We start from the raw sequence: 18,973 nt of genomic DNA, 5'->3' as shown, positions 1-18,973 counted from the left end.
ACACACACACACAATCCTCTGACTTTGTATACACTGCTGTTCCTTGATGTTCATTCTGAACCAAAGTATCCTGCAGCAATTCCAACTGCTGAATGGCTAACACACACACACACACACGCGCACGCGCACGCACACACACTACTTCATTAAAATACAGAAAATACAAAAATGATTCACACTGCCAAGAAAGAGCTGTGTTTTTCCCTGGAGAAAAGTGAGTATGTGTGAGAGCGTGCGTGTCGACATGAGCGTACGCGTCCGTACGCCGAACCCCATCGGTGCGAGTGACAGCCGCGGGGCTCAGGGTCTTGACCCCTGGTGGTGACCTCACTAGTGTCTGGGCTGTATGGACGGAGAGAGGGCCTGTGTGTTTGTGTGCAGGCTCTCTGGTTGCCACGGAAGAGGCAGTGTCACACTCACTCAGCATCGTTGTCCGACCCCCTGACCCCAAGGCTTTCCCATCAGCCACTCACGCACTGGGGCTGATGTAGGGCAGACAGCGTTGGTTAGGTAACCTCTTTCTCTAATAATGATCGGCTATGAAAAGCCAACTGACATTTACTCCTGAGGTGCTGACTTGCTGCACCCTCGACAACTACTGTGATTATTATTATTTGACCATGCTGGACATTTATGAACATTTGAACATCTTGGCCATGTTCTGTTATAATCTCCACCCGGCACAGCCAGAAGAGGACTGGCCACCCCTCATAGCCTGGTTCCTCTCTAGGTTTCTTCCTAGGTTTTGGCCTTTCTATGGAGTTTTTCCTAGCCACCGTGCTTCTACACCTGTGTTGCTTGCTGTTTGGGGTTTTAGGCTGGGTTTCTGCACAGCACTTTGAGATATCAGCTGATGTATGAAGGGCTTTATAAATACATTTGATTTGATTTACTGCCTTGTGCTCTATGGTTCAACTGACCATGGTTTTGGATCTGAAAATATCAAGTGGTATTTGACGTTCAAATGGTACGTATGAGTCAGTAACTATGTTTTAATGATGTATTGCTTATCAATTAGTCTAGTTACAAACTTCTTTAAATAAATAAGAGGAAACTAGGCTAATCAAACTCTTTTTTATTATAAAAAAAACAACATTTTTATTTATTTAACCTTTATTTAACTAGGCAAGTCAGTTAAGAACACATTCTTATTTACAATGACGGCCTGCCGGGGACTTCACCACACATATGTGGGAAAGACAGTTACAAGAGGGGCCCTGTGAGAGACAGAAGGAAAGGGACAGGAGGAGGACAGAGAGAAAGAGAGAGAGGGGCCCTGTGAGAGAAAGAGAGAGAGGGGCCCTGTGAGAGACAGAAGGAAAGGGACAGGAGGAGGACAGAGAGAAATAGAGAGAGGGGCCCTGTGAGAGACAGAAGGAAAGGGACAGGAGGAGGACAGAGAGAAAGAGAGAGAGGGGCCCTGTGAGAGACAGAATGAAAGGGAAAGGAGGAGGACAGAGAGAAAGAGAGAGAGGGGCCCTGTGAGAGACGGAAAGGGACAGGAGGAGGACAGAGAGAAATAGAGAGAGGGGCCCTGTGAGAGACAGAAGGAAAGGGACAGGAGGAGGACAGAGAGAAAGAGAGAGAGAGGGGCCCTGTGAGAGACAGAAGGAAAGGGACAGGAGGAGGACAGAGAGAAAAAGGCCCTGGAGAGAAAAAGCAGGACAGAGAAAAGCTGTTGGCCTTGCATATCCGCTTGGTGGCACCTTGCAGGGCAATTTGAAGACTAAATGTGAAGGTGGCGACCTTGTGGCCCCTGGGGGGCCTAGCGCGTCTCTCCGTCCTTTGTGTCATGATATGATGAGTTGTCACAATGGCTTGCGGGCTGTAATGAGCTGTAGTGGGGATGAGCCGGGGAGGGGAAGTTGGGGGGGCTGACAGCGTAGTGATGGATAGGGGTACTCGCAGGCCCACAAATTCCAGAGCAAACAGAAGCGGCTGCCAAGGCCCTGAACTGCTCCCAAAACGTGCCAGTTTGCAGAAAACACAAACTGTACAAGGGGTGTGGGAGGTAGGGAGAGAAAGAGAAAGAGGGAATGCTTGGAGTGTGTGTCTGTGGACTTTGATAAGCGCAAAAAAAGCAACACACAAACTGATGTCATTACCATGACAACATGAAATTATTGTCCACAATAACTGTTATTGGCAAGATAGGATCTATTTTCATAAAACATTCAAGTGTGCCCCTTCCTCTTCCTCAGAGTGCCCCTTCCCCTTCCTCAGAGTGCCCCTTCCCCTTCCTCAGAGTGCCCCTTCCTCTTCCTCAGAGTGCCCCTTCCCCTTCCTCAGAGTGCCCGTTCCCCTTCCTCAGAGTGCCCCTTCCCCTTCCTCAGAGTGCCCCTTCCTCTTCCTCAGAGTGCCCCTTCCTCTTCCTCAGAGTGCCCCTTCCCCTTCCTCAGAGTGCCCGTTCCCCTTCCTCAGAGTGCCCCTTCCCCTTCCTCAGAGTGCCCCTTCCTCTTCCTCAGAGTGCCCCTTCCTCTTCCTCAGAGTGCCCCTTCCCCTTCCTCAGAGTGCCCCTTCCTCTTCCTCAGAGTGCCCCTTCCTCTTCCTCAGAGTGCCCCTTCCCCTTCCTCAGAGTGCCCCTTCCTCTTCCTCAGAGTGCCCCTTCCTCTTCCTCAGAGTGCCCCTTCCTCTTCCTCAGAGTGCCCCTTCCTCTTCCTCAGAGTGCCCCTTCCCCTTCCTCAGAGTGCCCCTTCCTCTTCCTCAGAGTGCCCCTTCCAGGCAAAAATATTCTAATCTCCAAGTGATGCTCATTTCCCACCTCTGTTTCCAGTAACTACATTTTCCCTCTCACAGTTAGCAGTAAAAACATTCAATTAGATCACCATATTGTAGTTAAAACTGGAACATTTCTACAGCATTAAGTACATACTTTTGTTTACATGTGAAACCAACTCTCACTGTCGTGTTTGCACTAAAATAGTATCTGTCCGTAACATTAAAGGATCTCAGTGCTGCGTTGGGAAAAAATGAAAGAATTTAGGAAGGCGCCAGGCGATCAGAAATGCTATTCCAGAAAGTGGGGAAAGCAGCCCAGTCCAGAGCGTCTTGCCCCAGAGACCGAGTCAGTATATTTAAAACTTAATCTATTCACTTTGCTGCATGCTGCTGATCACAAAACTGAACAAAAAATATTATCTGGGCAAAAAGCCTTTGCTCTCATTCTCCATCTCTCTTCATTCAATCTTTCATATCGAAGTCTTTCATTTGTCAAATTTACATTCCCCAATATATCTTACACAAAACGTTTGTCGATGTGTTTTTGATGAATAATTGTCTGACATTGATTTTAATGTCGTAAATTTTGAGGTTCATACAAGAGCAATATGAATGCTGTGTGTGTTTATGCTTTCCCGTTAAAACGTAAACATCTCTTGAGCTTTCCTACCTAAGGTGAAGAGGTGTCTCTACGCAGCACAAGAGCTACACCGAGTTCTGTCATCTTTTGAAATGCAATCAGCGCCTCACATTTTCAGTTGAAAGAGACAATTATAATTTTGAATTAGACTGCAAAATTAACAGAGGAATATGATAATTTGTGGGTTATTTCAATTATATTTAACATTCCATGGTTAGACGTGAGCATAATCATGTAATTATTTGTCTAGGAAATACTATTCAGCTGGATAACGAGATGTGATATTTTGAGGAATAACCATGCAATATTGAAATAACTATTTAAATGTAAATGTGTTAGTAAATAATTGTTTATAGATTTAAAAACAAAATGGCAAAAAGCACAATTATTTCCAATGCTGCTACTTCCTGTTTTCAGACTATTTCAGTAAATGTACACTGCTCATTAACACATCCCCACACACACCTCCCATACACACATCAAGATCAAGAACCCCCTCCCCGGACAGAAACACACACAGACACCAAAAAAAAAAGGTTAAGAGTTACAATATTTGAAAGGAAAAAGCACTCTTTAAAGCCACTTTAAAGCAGATGACCACCAGTTTGCACTTACAGTAAGGGGGAATACCCCCTGGGCCCCCCTTAATCACACCAACCATCATCTGATCCTCAAAGTTCAACGGAAACAAAAAGTGATGGAGCACAGGAATTGAGAGAAAGGGAGATGAAGAGAGGCAGGGGAGTGTGCTTTACTCACCCAGCCACTGAGATTGAGATGCCAGCAGCCAATCTGCTGGAGGAGGGAGAGCCCGGGGGCGAGGACTCCTCCTCTGGCGCCCCTCTCCTCCGGCCCCGCTAAAACGCCATACCGCGGGTACATAACCCCCTGCTCTCCTTTCCCCTGCCTCCCACTTCTACTCCCTTACCACGGCCTTCCCTTTCTCCTTCCTCCCACTTCTACTCCCTTACCACGGCCTTCCCTTTCTCCTTCCTCCCACTTCTACTCCCTTACCACGGCCTTCTCTTTCTCCTTCCTCCCACTTCTACTCCCTTACCACGGCCTTCCCTTTCTCCTTCCTCCCACTTCTACTCCCTTACCACGGCCTTCCCTTTCTCCTTCCTCCCACTTCTACTCCCTTACCACGGCCTTCCCTTTCTCCTTCCTCCCACTTCTACTCCCTTACCACGGCCTTTCCTTTCTCCTTCCTCCCACTTCTACTCCCTTACCACGGCCTTCCCTTTCTCCTTCCTCCCACTTTTACTCCCTTACCACGGCCTTCCCTTTCTCCTTCCTCCCACTTCTACTCCCTTACCACGGCCTTCCCTTTCTCCTTCCTCCCACTTCTACTCCCTTACCACGGCCTTTCCTTTCTCCTTCCTCCCACTTCTACTCCCTTACTACGGCCTTCCCTTTCCCTGCCTCCCACTTCTACTCCCTTACCACGGCCTTCCCTCTCTCCTTCCCCCACTTCTACTCCCTTACCACGGCCCCTTTCTCCTTCCTCCCACTTTTACTCCCTTACCACGGCCTTCCCTCTCTCCTTCCTCCCACTTCTACTCCCTTACCACGGCCTTCCCTTTCTCCTTCCTCCCACTTCTACTCCCTTACCACGGCCTTCCCTTTCTCCTTCCTCCCACTTCTACTCCCTTACCACGGCCTTCCCTTTCTCCTTCCTCCCACTTCTACTCCCTTACCACGGCCTTCCCTTTCTCCTTCCTCCCACTTCTACTCCCTTACCACGGCCTTCCCTTTCTCCTTCCTCCCACTTCTACTCCCTTACCACGGCCTTCCCTTTCTCCTTCCTCCCACTTCTACTCCCTTACCACGGCCTTCCCTTTCTCCTTCCTCCCACTTCTACTCCCTTACCACGGCCTTCCCTTTCTCCTTCCTCCCACTTCTACTCCCTTACCACGGCCTTCCCTTTCTCCTTCCTCCCACTTCTACTCCCTTACCACGGCCTTCCCTTTCTCCTTCCTCCCACTTCTACTCCCTTACCACGGCCTTCCCTTTCTCCTTCCTCCCACTTCTACTCCCTTACCACGGCCTTCCCTTTCTCCTTCCTCCCACTTCTACTCCCTTACCACGGCCTTCCCTTTCTCCTTCCTCCCACTTCTACTCCCTTACCACGGCCTTCCCTTTCTCCTTCCTCCCACTTCTACTCCCTTACCACGGCCTTCCCTTTCTCCTTCCTCCCACTTCTACTCCCTTACCACGGCCTTCCCTTTCTCCTTCCTCCCACTTCTACTCCCTTACCACGGCCTTCCCTTTCTCCTTCCTCCCACTTCTACTCCCTTACCACGGCCTTCCCTTTCTCCTTCCTCCCACTTCTACTCCCTTACCACGGCCTTCCCTTTCTCCTTCCTCCCACTTCTACTCCCTTACCACGGCCTTCCCTTTCTCCTTCCTCCCACTTCTACTCCCTTACCACGGCCTTCCCTTTCTCCTTCCTCCCACTTCTACTCCCTTACCACGGCCTTCCCTTTCTCCTTCCTCCCACTTCTACTCCCTTACCACGGCCTTCCCTTTCTCCTTCCTCCCACTTCTACTCCCTTACCACGGCCTTCCCTTTCTCCTTCCTCCCACTTCTACTCCCTTACCACGGCCTTCTCTTTCTTCTACTTCTTCTTCTTCTTCGTCTTTTCTTAGACCTCAGTTCTTCGTCCCCCAAAAGTACTGGAGGGTGTGCAGCGGGGCACGTGCGTGTCCCTCAAACTGAGGCATCCTCATCGCCACACGACGGGTCTGTTGTTCAAGGGGTTTTGTGACTGGAGGTACCACAAGCGTATGTCTCTGTAGATCCATGGATGGGGCTCAGGGTCTGCCCCCCCCCCCCCATCCCGTACCTCCCCTAAAACAGCCTGAGGAATCCTCCGCTCCCTCCACCACTCTCAGCAGCCCTTCGCAGCCTCCTCTCTCAGGAAAGTTTGTGCCGGTCAGAAGAAATGAAAGCGAGAACACGAACCGAGGCGAGAGAAAAAAGATCAAGTGCTGCTTCCCGGCAGTGCAGAGAAGTGTTCCCACAAGCAACAAACAAGACACAATATACACAACAAAATCGTGGTATTACTCAACTCCCAGATTGCACGCTTGTATCTGTGTGTGTGTGTGTGTGTGTGTGTGTGTGTGTGGGCTCTGCGGTCCCTCCAGGATGCCCAGAGTCTAACTGGCGGCTTGAAAAGCTTTGGCTACAACAAGGTAAAGCCAGCAAGGCAAGAGGAAAAAGACAAAGAGGAGAGAGGGGGACAAAAAAAGAACAAGACACGACAACCTCCACAAAGGGAGGGTAGGCTCAGCAACGTGTGGCCAACAGTCACTTATCCGTGTGATACTGACAGTCCCCTGTCCAACCCCACTTTCCAGGGGGGGAAGGAGAATACGAGAAAGAAAGGTATTTGTCTTCCCTTTGACACGGACGTGACATCTGCATGGGGCTTTCGTTCAGTTTTTTCCTGTCCAACAATACTGAAGATGGGAGGATGGACGATTCCACCCCTAACTCTTTCTGACCTCTCCGTGTGAGGAGATCAACCAGGCCTAAAGCCTCCACACCCCCTACTGCTCTCACTGTACTCCTTCTCTTAAACATTATTATCTTGAGATCATTTCCTCTGAATATTCGGGCCCCACAACCATGCTCCTGTCCCCATCTCTTAGCAGACTCTTAGCACATCTAGGGCGTATGACCAGGGCAAGCATACCTCGGAGACGTAGAAACCAATTAACACGCAGGGTGAATTAACTCATTTGCACTACAACCTGCTTCACCAAGGTTTAATTCAATATTTTATTTTAAATATAAAAGGTTGGTTTCTAATACATCTATAATTATATCATTGCAATATTACTTAGTGACAAAACAAATAGGTGGAATTGGCCGACAGTATATTCCAAACACATTGTCACTTAATTTTACCTTGTGATAGTGAATCTAAAAAATGTATTTTAAATATAGGGCCAACTGAAAAGGTGGTCCAGTATATTTCAAAATCTGAGCAACAATAAGACAACAACGGAAACAACAAAAACCTACCGTATGGCTTTTATCCAACTATTTTATTTCAATATGTTTTTTCACTTTCTTTCTCTCTCTTTTTTACCCCTGCTCTACTCTGGCCTCCGCCAGGCAGTCCTGAGGCCCTTAATGCCAAAACAAAGCCCTGGGAATGTCCTTTACACGGCTCCCACAAAAGCAACGAGGCTCCGGCTTGACAAGTAAATGAGCCCCTCACAACGTGGCGGCTAATTGCCCTCCCTCCCTCCATTCAACTCGGCCGCCACACTCCCGCGACCTCCTTTGTCCCATGTGCCCTCTCTTAAGTAAACTGCCAGTTCGCCCGCAAATGATGGACAGCTCCCAATCCGCCGGGCCACAACGGCAACAGACGACTCTGAAGAAAGAGAGAAATAAAAAGACCCTCCATCCCACTCCACTGTCTCCGGCGTTCGCACTAGACTACAACGTGTGCAAGAAAAGAAATGACCGAGAGGAAAGTCTGTAGAAAGAGAGAACACCGGAATAGACAACAATGGACAGAGACCGTTACAAATCCCACTCATTTGGACTTAACTATGAGGAATATAAGACTGGACACTAAATGAAAATGACTGGCATAAACTCCAAGAGATGCTCCTAATCTACATACCATGTTAATTGATTTCATAGAAAATGTACTGACAATAGAAATTGAGTTTCATTATTTAAAATTCATTTAAAAAAAAAAGCTAAATTATTTGACAACAATAACTATCAAAAATAGATCGAAAAAAATATATATATATAAATGCATTAGAAGAAACTGAAGAAAAAAGACATGATATTTAGTAATTAAAGGTTGTACGGAGAGCTTCACTGTTTTCATTACCTTAATCATAATTGTTATGATTTAATATCAATATCAATATGATTATTTTGACAAAATAATACATATAATTTAAGATTAGTGTTGCCTTAGAAAAAACCCTGTCAGACTGTCAGACAAAGCAATCAAACACTTCCTTTCAACCTGTCACTTAGCAACTAAACGATTATAAATTGCCAAATGGAAGACATACAATAATGTCAACAAACTCCAATGAAATAATTATATTTAAAGCCAGATTTAAAGTACGCTCACATTAGTTGAACAAAGAAAGCAAAGGAGGTAATAAATAATGTTGAAGTCTTACCATTTAAAAGAGCTGTATTTGGGATGCTGCTCGGTTCCTGGTTAAAACAAGCATGCTGGCGCTCATGGCAGTGCACAGACTACAACAAGACGCCCATCACCATGTCATCCCCTAATCCACTGGGGGGCAGCACCCCATCTACGACAGCCCCTCGCTAACCAAACGCCCGATCGGCTGAGTCAATAACACACCAGCCCAAAGAAGAGGCAAAATGAACGGTGGAGCACCAGCCAGCAATGGCAAACACATCCAGGTCCGACAGAGGAGAGAGCAAGCGCCCCAAACCGGGCTGAAAACACTCAGCCCCCTCATTCAGACACACACACACACACACTCACTCACTCAGGCAGCGTTGCTCTCCTTCGCATCTGACCAGGAGTCCCTCTCTCCCCCTGGCCCATCTTCATATCCCCCGTAATAAGCTCTTTCGTGTCCATCTCTCTTTCTTTGATAAGTTGCAAGAACAATAAAAATAAGTGAGAGACAGAAGTGAGAGAAAGAAGTGAGAGAAAGAAGTGAGAGATAGGGAGAGAGAGAGAGGCTTTCCTCCGGCGGCTTGGCAGACATAAAGATACTCGACTTTTCTATAGGAGTTGCCCTAACTTGGCTAAACTCAGGCAGTGGAATGTCCCTTGTCATGTCATGAATCCCCAACGCCGTCCACGCTCCATTCAATAGGAGTCGGACTAAATAAAACGCTAAATGAAAAAACAACACAGGGCAACAACAACGACAACAAAAAAGCCAAAGGAAGTAATCCGATCGGGCAGCGAGTGTGTGGTGTTGTGGCCACGTTGCCCCCCGGTCCTGCCCGCCGATAGCCCCAGATTTTCATGAAGGGACCCCGGGAAAATACAACGACACCAAACGACCAACCAGACATTTATTAACAAAAGACCTGTCGCACTGTTACAGCTTTGCAACCTCTACTGTCTTCCTGTAATCTCTAAAGACAAGCGAGAAGAAAAAAGAGCCCCGACTCCAAAGTCAAACAAAGCCAGAAGACAAGCTAACAACAGCCGTTAACAATAACAAAAATACTAATACATCGAAACAAGCCGGTCGGGTTCCTAGCAAACTGGCGAAAGGAAATGAAGCCCGGCCAACTGGTGGCTTGAAGAGAGGAAGCCCACTCTTAAAGCCATGTTCAGACCATCCACCATACCACCGCTGTGAGCCTTTCAACCATAGCAGAAAAAAATGACTATTGATCTTCAAATGGCGATAATTGAAACGATCAAAAAGATTAAACAAAAAGGAGAATGTGCTGACTTACCATGTTATGCTATTTTTTTGGGGTTTCAAATTTTTGTAAAAAAAAAAAAAATTTGCTCAAAGATGCGGCATCGGAGGTGTCAAATTGTTCCCCGTCTCTTGATCGTATTACTTCCGCAGTCCTGGTTTCCAATGCGTCTGAACTTTTTCCTTTTCCCTTGTATTTTGTTTGTGGTACCCAGCTTTTTCCCCCTTCCTTAGACTTTAAAAGCATTCAGCTCAGTAAACCAGTAAATTATCTTGCCACCTTGTGCAGCTCTGATGCTTTGGCCGCTAACTTTGGAAGGCCCTTTACTACTGCTTCAAAATTAGCATTGTCAAAGCAGTTAATGAATATTAATATTGTATTTGTCATTGGACCTGGCCCATTGCTGAACTCCAAGTCATCCATCAGGGACAAGATTAAGCACACAATTATTTCTGACTGACAGGGACCAAATCTGGGAGTTTTTTTTTACTACAACAATTTAAAGAAAAAGACTCAACATCATCTTAAGGCGCCTCCCTGGAGACAAGATTAATACACTTTTAATGAATCACGATTTCATTGTGCGTGAGCTGGAGGAACGTCAGAAAAAGATAAATATTCGGACTAATGATTTTTACCGTTTTTTACTGAAAGGACCGAAACCACAAATTACAAATATTTACTGTGACAACATTCAAAAAGTATAATTTTTTCTCTCCTTTCGATAGAACCTGAATTATGAGGGACATTACTGTCATCCTCACGGAACACTTTCTCCTGGGAGATTTTTAACATGGGTTGGAATGAAGAGGAATTGCGCTGCAGACGCGGAATAGTAAATAATTCCTGCACAAATTTGCCATGAAACATTCATCAAAAACCTGGACCTCCAGCACTCTACGCGGAGCCTGACACAGTGCCGATTGCCATGGACCACACATGCAGCCTTTACCACCACCCGCTACCAACATTTCAACATTAACCAGTAAAACCTTTCCCTAAACCATCAGAACCACCAGCTTACAGCTCAAACCAGAGAACCTTTTCCTACCAGTCTCAAATGCACTACGTACAATCTGGGATGTACATCAAACATCAGGTCTGAATAGTCACATATGTTTTGATCGAGACTGGCCAGAATAATACCAAGTCGTAATAAAAATGTGTTTTAAACAAATCGTAAGTCGTAATCACCAGCATTCTTACCTTCACCTGCCTCGCTGAGAAATTAGTCGGGTAACATGCCAATTAGTTCAGTCCTACTGTTAATCCAACATCTTTTGAAAAAAAAAGATTCTGCAACCAAAAAAATATTTTGTCTTCTCATGCATTGAGGCGTAAGATTTTGAACAAACAGAAAGCGAACTCGTTTGATAAAAACAATTTCTACCATTCTGTGACGTGCTTTCATTTTCCAGTTATCGGTTAAAAGTCTGAAGCTTTTTTTTGGGCACGTTAATACTTACTCTCTTTTCTCTAGAAAATTACTACTATGAAATATAGTAAAATGGTGCTGGGGGGGGGTGTGTACGAAAAATGGCAGATGTGGGGCACCGGCCCGGTGAATTGGTGCAGGTTGGGGGTCAAGCTTTGGGGGCACCTTGGAGTGTCGGGCCCCTGCCGACCACCCCGCCGGACATTTAATACCATTAGCAACCCTTAGATGAACATTCTAAATTGGGCTTTTGTTCTCAAGGTGCCGATCCGACCCCAACAGCCCACCAGCACTACCGCCCCAAAATACAGATGGTAGTGTCTTTTATGGAAATGAAGAAAGCAGCTTAGGACCGGCAGCTCCGTATCTACATGTTTCTGCGACTCGAAAAGCCGTCGCTGTGGTTTGTATTGAGTTTTATTTTTTAGATAAGTAAAGTATGTAGCTGTCATTTTTATAAGAGATGTATTATGGTTAGTGTGAAATATCATATTTAGATATTGCTTTCAAAAAAAATGTCAATATTTGTTTAAATCTACTGCTATATTTAGAGTTATACTTTAACATGGGAGAACATTTAGTTCTAAAATGTTTGAATATTTTCCAAACATAGCAGTCATAGTTTAATATATGTGGAATTTTACAACATAATTGCGTGTTCCTTATAGATGTACAGTATTTTGTCATTTTACATCGATATAAATGTTTATGTCTATGAATAATAATAATAATAATGATAACAACAACAAGGACAACAAAATTAGACACTACACAAAAATCATTCTTATTGGATAATTCATGTTGTAATTGACACCGACACACAACCCAATTAATTAGGTGTTCACCGGAGTCGGTCTTTAAGAGCAAACAATTATCAGAGAACCCCTCCACATCTTAATGCATGTTCAGAGTCTAAAACAGGTCCAATCTCGGTGAAGAGAAGGAGAGGAGAGCAGGCAGCTCTGTGGCCCAGCATGATCACATCAGCGCTAGTATCAAATTAACTCTCCGACTTTGAAACTTATTGATCTGCTATTAAGACACTAGTGAACTTGATGAAGTGAGTGCTGTAGGTGACTCGGGGACTTCAAAGTCTCGCACCAGCCACATAAAACATGCCGCTTTGATCCCACCTCGGATCTGGAGAAGGGGCTTCTGAGGAACCCCCAATTCGTCTCCTCTCTCCTCTACTCTCCTCTCTCCCACTCACCCGAGGCCCGGGCTTTACTACCGGCTCTCTCTTTCTCTCTGGCAGCATGGAAACCTGGCACACCACTACTGTACAACCACACGTACGGTTAATTGCAGCAGATTTAAGGGAATGATTAACATGGAGAATACAGTAGCTTTTACAGTGGTGCAGATCTCCCTGCTGATTCACACAAACACTTGCATGAAAATACACACACACACACACACAGTTTGACTGCATGCTACGATGCATAAAAAAAAGTCACATTCACGGCTCTGCTGCCGCTTCTAAAGACGTCACCGTTACAATTCACTGCTGATAATGAGGATCCTGACCGAGTTTACAGTATGAAATAGTGTAAGGATAAGAGGAACAATGCAGAATGCTAAATCTAGCAATGCTATTGTGTGGTAGAACCCCCCCTCCTTCTCCCCCCGCCCGAGGCAAGTCTTCACACCCACATTAGATACTGCACACTGCCAATCATACCTGGGATTTTTTTCTCCTTTTGTGCCACTGGGTGGAGGTAGTAGTTAATGTTTTCAGTTCACACTAAATCCCAATTACATACTGAATAATAAACAAATCCAGACAAGCCCACGGAACACCATCTTTTCCGGGCAAACCCTCTACAGAGGCTACTTTAATGAACCTAACACAAAAAACAGAGTCTAACCCACTCAGAAGAAGTCCTATCTGCTCTCTCCATTCCACTACTAGAGCAGATGGGAAATGGGTATCAACAAGTCCCACTGTAAACACAAGAGGTACGAGATTTCAGGTTCTGCCTCCATTCCTCGACTAACCTAAAAGGGCAGAGTAAAATAAATATGAACGACTAAATTAATCATCAGTAACTCAGTGTTTGTGCTCAGGCTCCAGTGCTAAAGAGGTGTGTGTGTGTGTGTGTGTGTGTGTGTGTGTGTGTGTGTGTGTGTGTGTGTGTCTACGTGTGCGTGTGCGTGTGCATGTGGATGCATTGGACTGCCAGGGCTAAGCTGTGTCTGTTTAATTAAGAAGGGGTAAATAGATGACAAATGTGAGACAGTTAAACATTTAACGTGTGTTTATCTCCCCCCTTCACGCACTCATTTATTTACTCCAGAGGAGACTCAGAGTGGGTGGTGTTAAAGACTGATGGGAGAGATGCCGGTGGATTAAAACGCTGCCGCCGCACTACCGTGACAGCCGGCAGGCAACAGAGAGAGATTACCTGACAATTGTTTTGACGTTTTTCACTGTTCAACTTAATTCTGTTTGATAACAGGAGAGAGATTATACAATGAATTGAATAAGTAAAAAGACTCGTGCTACTTACTATACAGCTGTTGTGAAAGGCAACAATTAAATTGGTTCCGAATTTGATGACATTATGATATTGACTGACGAAGAACATTTCATTTCAAATGTTCCCTTTCAAACAATATCAAGTGAATTGACAATGTCAAATATTGCTTTAACGTTCATGACCTCATTCTCCCTGCAAGTAAAATCACCAATCAGCAATGAGAGACATATTTTTCTTCTGATGCTTCCTATGTTGCACTGATGATGTGCCAGGAGTCCCCGTCAAACCCGAGCTGCACTAGAACCGTAGTAAATGCAGAAGGAGCAACGCCTGCGGCACACGCAGCCTTTATCTTAACCCACTCGCACTATCTAGCTAAAAGTTAGCATTTCCACTGTGACAATGTTAAAGTAAAAAAAATATATACAAAAATATGCATGGGGATGGATAGAGGAAGGGTAGAAAATGCAAAGGAAGAAGAGGAGCAGGAGGAAGAGGGGGGGCCTGTGCCACGAGCATATATAAGAGAACTTTCACCAATTAGTGGGGAGAAACGGGAGAGGGTGCTGCCGCAGCACCGGTACTCAAAGAGCCGGGCCTCGCGGCGCGAAGCTGTCATGTCGGCAGGATTGATCAACAGGCCTGCTATTTCTAATGGCATGTTGTCATGAAGCCGCAGCCATGGGGAGACACATGCCTCAGTCCTCGTAGACAGCAAAGTGTGTGTGTGTGTGTGTGTGTGTGTGTGAATTTGAAAGATAGGGTTGGGAGTACTGCAGCAACCATATATACCTATTCTGTGCCCACATATATTTTACTAACAATTTGAGAAAAGGCCTCAATTCCTCCTCCCCTCTCTTCCTTCCTACCTTACCCAAACCTGAAGTGTTCAAATGTGACAGGTGCACCTGTACTGTTTCATTCTCACCTAGTCAAGCCAAACAAAGCTTGGGTCAGTGCAAAGACTGCAAAAAATTAAATGCATAATATTGTTTTAAAAAATGTAATAATTACATATTTATATATATATATATATATATGAATATATATATACACAAACACACACACACATAAATACTAACCGTTCGGTAGTACAATTTGTGAAATTAAAATACAACAAATAGATGATGCGTTTACATTTTTTATTTGACTTTCATAAACAATCTTAAGTATCTATTTCATTGAGCAATACATTATTGTCAATGCTGCATTAAGTTTGCAAAAATATTTCTACTATCATCTGAAAAGCACCTTAATTGATTAAAGCTCATTTACTGAAAATCGAGTCGATAAAAAAAACGTATAATGTATAATGGAATAACGGAAAACGGTTCTCGTAAAAATGACGCAATCAAACGAAGAGTAAAGCAGTAGTCACATTGTTCAGTTTTTCAGTAAACAGTAACAAGAAGGCGTGCTTCATGTCTAGCCTTTGCGGTCTCACTGTGGCCTCACTAACGATAAAAAGTCAAATAAAAGTTAATAAAAGTTACAGAACTTTAGAGTTGAAGGTATCGCTAGCTACTTGGAGTGCATGTCACGTACAGGTAACCTTTTTATCGGGCCTCTGGTCTCATCAGTCGATGAAATTCTCTGCCGGCGGCAGTGGCTTAGCCGAGGGACACGGACCAATAGAAAAATATCTCATTGTGTTAGCATTTCAAATGGCGAGTTGAGGGTGGGGGGGGGGGGTTTGGAGGGGTGGGGGAAAGAAGCACTAACCGATCATTGCCAGTGGAAATAATTGGCTATTCCGAGAATAATGTCCTTTACCCACGATCCTCGGAGGGCCTAACGCTAGCGGAGGGCACTTTTTTTTGTTCCGTGTCTTCAAAAAGAGGACCGCTTGGGGGTACTGGCCGTATTCGGGTTTTTAGCTCAGTCCCCTAAAGACCAGGGGGAAATAATCTGAGGCGCTGAACCAAACACGGCTAATCCGCACCCTAATTAAAAACTCTGAAACCCCAAAACACCTCACAGTAACGCCAATCGAAATAAAAAGGTCGGAACGCCGATTTATTCCGAAGTTACAAAATAATAATGATAATAAAGAGAACGAATAAAACGACAACGGAAAATATATGGAGGGAATTTTTGAACGAGGGACTGCACTCGGCTTTCAGCCAAGACTAGATAAACGGCTCAAGATGGAACAACCACGGTGGTGCTTCGATCCTTTTCTTCAAGGGGATTTGGGTTTGAGCTCTGTTACACATCGCCCAAGCATATGCAATGACCCTAACTGATATCGGTGCATCTTTTGGCCATATCTTAATCTTACCTTTTTAAAGCTCTGTGCCTTTTCAGACTCAAAACAGCATTAAGAACGAGCATTGTTTGGAGCGAGGGGAGGGGGGGGGGGGCGCCCTGGGAGACGATTCCACAGAATTGTTAGGCCTGGTCCGGGGCAGGAGCCCTCTGGATAAACAGCTGCTTATGCGCACGAATCAGCAACTCCATAGAGCAAAGTGGGAAAACAAAGCACACAAAAAATACAGCTAAAAAAAGAGATCCAGATTAGGGGGGGAAAACCATCCCAAATGCTCCATCTTTCCATATCGATCGTTTTAGGCCTACAGCATGCAGGGTGTCAATTTCACCCCCCCCCCCCCACCCTGGAAGACGAACGGGCGAAGTCCCCATTACACACCTCCCCTTCGCTCATTGTGAATTCAGTCAACGAAGTCAATCTTATTAACTTCCGCGCTGGTTCACACATGACATTTTCTTCAATTTTCTAGCCAACATCAAAAACATCAATTAGCAGCTGGAAAATGGGAAGGAGCGAATGACAGAGTCTGATAACGGACTTATTTGAAGCTGAGGATAAATCTATTCTCTGGTTTCTGAATGTGTTCATTACAATTGCATTTACAAAGAGGACCTCCAAAATAGCAAAGAAATTCAATTTATCTTCTAGAAATGTCCAAAAATAGTTATTTTTATTGTTATCCTGTGTCCATTTCTCGGCCTCAGTGGGCAACACAAAGCATAGTGGTGCCATATTTTCCTTCTCTCGTTATAACAGATCACAACTTCTTCCACAGAACTTGAAACTTGTAACGTCAAATACAACCCAGAAAATGTAACATTTTCTGTGATGGATTGAGACTCAGATAAAAACCCTTTAACCAACCTATTGTCAAATAAAAATATAGACCTAGGCCTACTGTATAATTATTTAACTTCTATCCTAAAATAGTAATTAAATACACCAGATTTCATATCACCTGACAAATCGAAGGTAAATATCCTGTCTTAAATTAAAGTCTAAATTAGTTTAGACTTTAATATCCAATATCCCCTGTACTGATAAGTAGTCTTGGAATATAGCCTATGTGGCATGATATAACGCCCCCTCATAGTTTAACTTTGCATTTAAATGTTATATTTTTTACCCATTAATGGATCATGGATACATGATATGCTACACAAAAATTAAAAATTTAAAATTAAATACCGTACATCAGCTCATTTCAATTGATAATTTCCAGATTTGTACACATGACATCACAAAGTGTTTTCGAAATTTGAACCTGCACATTAATAAACCTTTGTTTGTCCAACTTTCCCCCTTTCCTAACATTGATGAACATGTAACCCAATAAACCTTGGATAGTAACCTTTAAGTAAAAAGGCTATTTTCTGCTGATGTCCAAACATCGTCAGACGGCTTCCTCGTGCTTGAATTACATCTCCGAAGGGGGCCAACAGAAGCCATTTTAGCAGCAAGACACTCGTAATGCGATGGGGGAGATCGTATACAGAGACGCGGGGATCACGTTCCTCCGGGCCCATTGATTTCTGATCTTTTGACATTATTTAGATGCTTTTGATTTTCTTGCCCGTCTTTTCTTCCACGTCACAGAAGACACAGATGTCCAAACAAGCGACGGTGGGGATATCTACTATCTGTCAAAAGAGCAGGCTTTTCCCGGCACTGAAGCAGTGGAGTGCACTGACATAGAGCCCGAGAATCGGCGAGATGTAAATATCACTCTTTATAATGGGGCTAATCAGATTTCGGATGCTATTTGCCTTCTAGCCGAGGGGAGATGGGTTGTATAGAGCAAGAGGGCTGTAACCAATACACTTCCCCTTAGTCCATCAGAGTCCATGTCTGCACCTCAAAAACAAGTCCTTTAATACATCCATCTGAGGTTTAGCTGTAGGCTACAGATCACACTGATGAAGAAGGACTCAACTGAAATGTACGGTGACACATTTACCTGACGTTTTATGTACAACATTGTAAATGTGGCTAAAACAAACAAGCTGGCTAAATGCAGAACAAAATGAGTAACGCTGCATTTGTAATACCTCTGCTAGATTAATGCTGAACATACAGCAGTGATCATTTCCATTAAGCAGGGATTTGATCATCTTCCCCATGTGCTTTCACAGGCCTGTTTCAGATTAGATCACTGTGAAAATGGTCAAATTGTTCTGTTTATCTCCCTGTAATTATTTTGATGCAGATGACGGAGATTGTTTGAGCGGCGGTGTGTAAAGGCTTGATGACGCACACGCACGTACGCACAGTGAGAGAAAGACCTCTATATGGACAAAGCAGAGTAGTGCCTCGAAATACCATTAACCCATTAGATTGTTTAGAAAAAAAAGAACGTACAAAAGGACTTACAGTAGGCGATTTGTTTTAGGTGAAAGAGCAGGTTTGAGCACACACAATGACCATCTTCAAGTCAAGTAATGACTGGCAGTAATGTTCTGGTGACGTGACACTAATGGACTTTCAATGAGGTAGAAAAACAGGCAAACTCGACGACCACGGCATGACATTTGCCATGCTAGCGGACGGCACTTCAATGGGCAATCAGGGCCACCCACACATCTCCTATGGCTTCAATTGTAAAGGAGAATTCATATTTCTTCTTCTTCCCAAAATATAACTATGAACAACAATTCAGTCAAAGATAAAAGTATTTCTTGAAGAGCACTCCAATCATATTATTCTCATTACCTGTACATTGACAGTTTAAAAGAGCAATTACACACAAGCAAGGTAAAAAAAAAGAAAGACAATGTCAGTAGGCCGTAATGTTTTAATACTAACATCTATTATTATCCTGAGGTCTTATAGTAGGTCTTATAATGGGTCTTAAATATGTCTTAAATAGGTCTTATAGTAGGTCTTATAATGGGTCTTAAATAGGTCTTATAATATGTCTTATAATAGGTCTTAAATAGGTCTTATAATAGGTGTTAAATAGGTCTTATAGTAGGTCTTATAGTAGGTCTTATAATAGGTCTTAAATAGGTCTTATAGT

At 44.2% G+C, this 18,973-nt stretch overlaps 1 protein-coding gene across 50 annotated transcripts in view; it reads right to left on the bottom strand.

Annotated features, from left to right (window-relative positions):
- The window catches only part of LOC110491462 (transcription factor 7-like 2), a 114,132-nt gene that overhangs the window by 25,893 nt on the left and 69,266 nt on the right, over window positions 1-18,973 (bottom strand). The window contains exon 1 of one of the 50 annotated variants that reach the window (XM_090202075.1): window positions 8,528-9,638. The exons of the other annotated variants lie outside the window; for them this stretch is intronic. Within the exon in view, the coding sequence (XP_090058201.1) occupies window positions 8,528-8,530 (3 nt within the window). The 5' untranslated portion in view covers window positions 8,531-9,638. Of the gene's footprint in view, window positions 1-8,527; window positions 9,639-18,973 lie in introns of those variants that run through there. 50 annotated transcript variants of the gene reach the window in all.

Source organism: Oncorhynchus mykiss, chromosome 16 (assembly GCF_057628025.1).
Source record: "Oncorhynchus mykiss isolate SJ-2025 chromosome 16, ASM5762802v1, whole genome shotgun sequence".
In the NCBI taxonomy this organism is placed as follows: domain Eukaryota; kingdom Metazoa; phylum Chordata; class Actinopteri; order Salmoniformes; family Salmonidae; genus Oncorhynchus; species Oncorhynchus mykiss.
The sequence above is the reverse complement of the archived record's forward strand: the minus strand, read 5'-3'. Positions and strand labels throughout refer to the sequence as shown.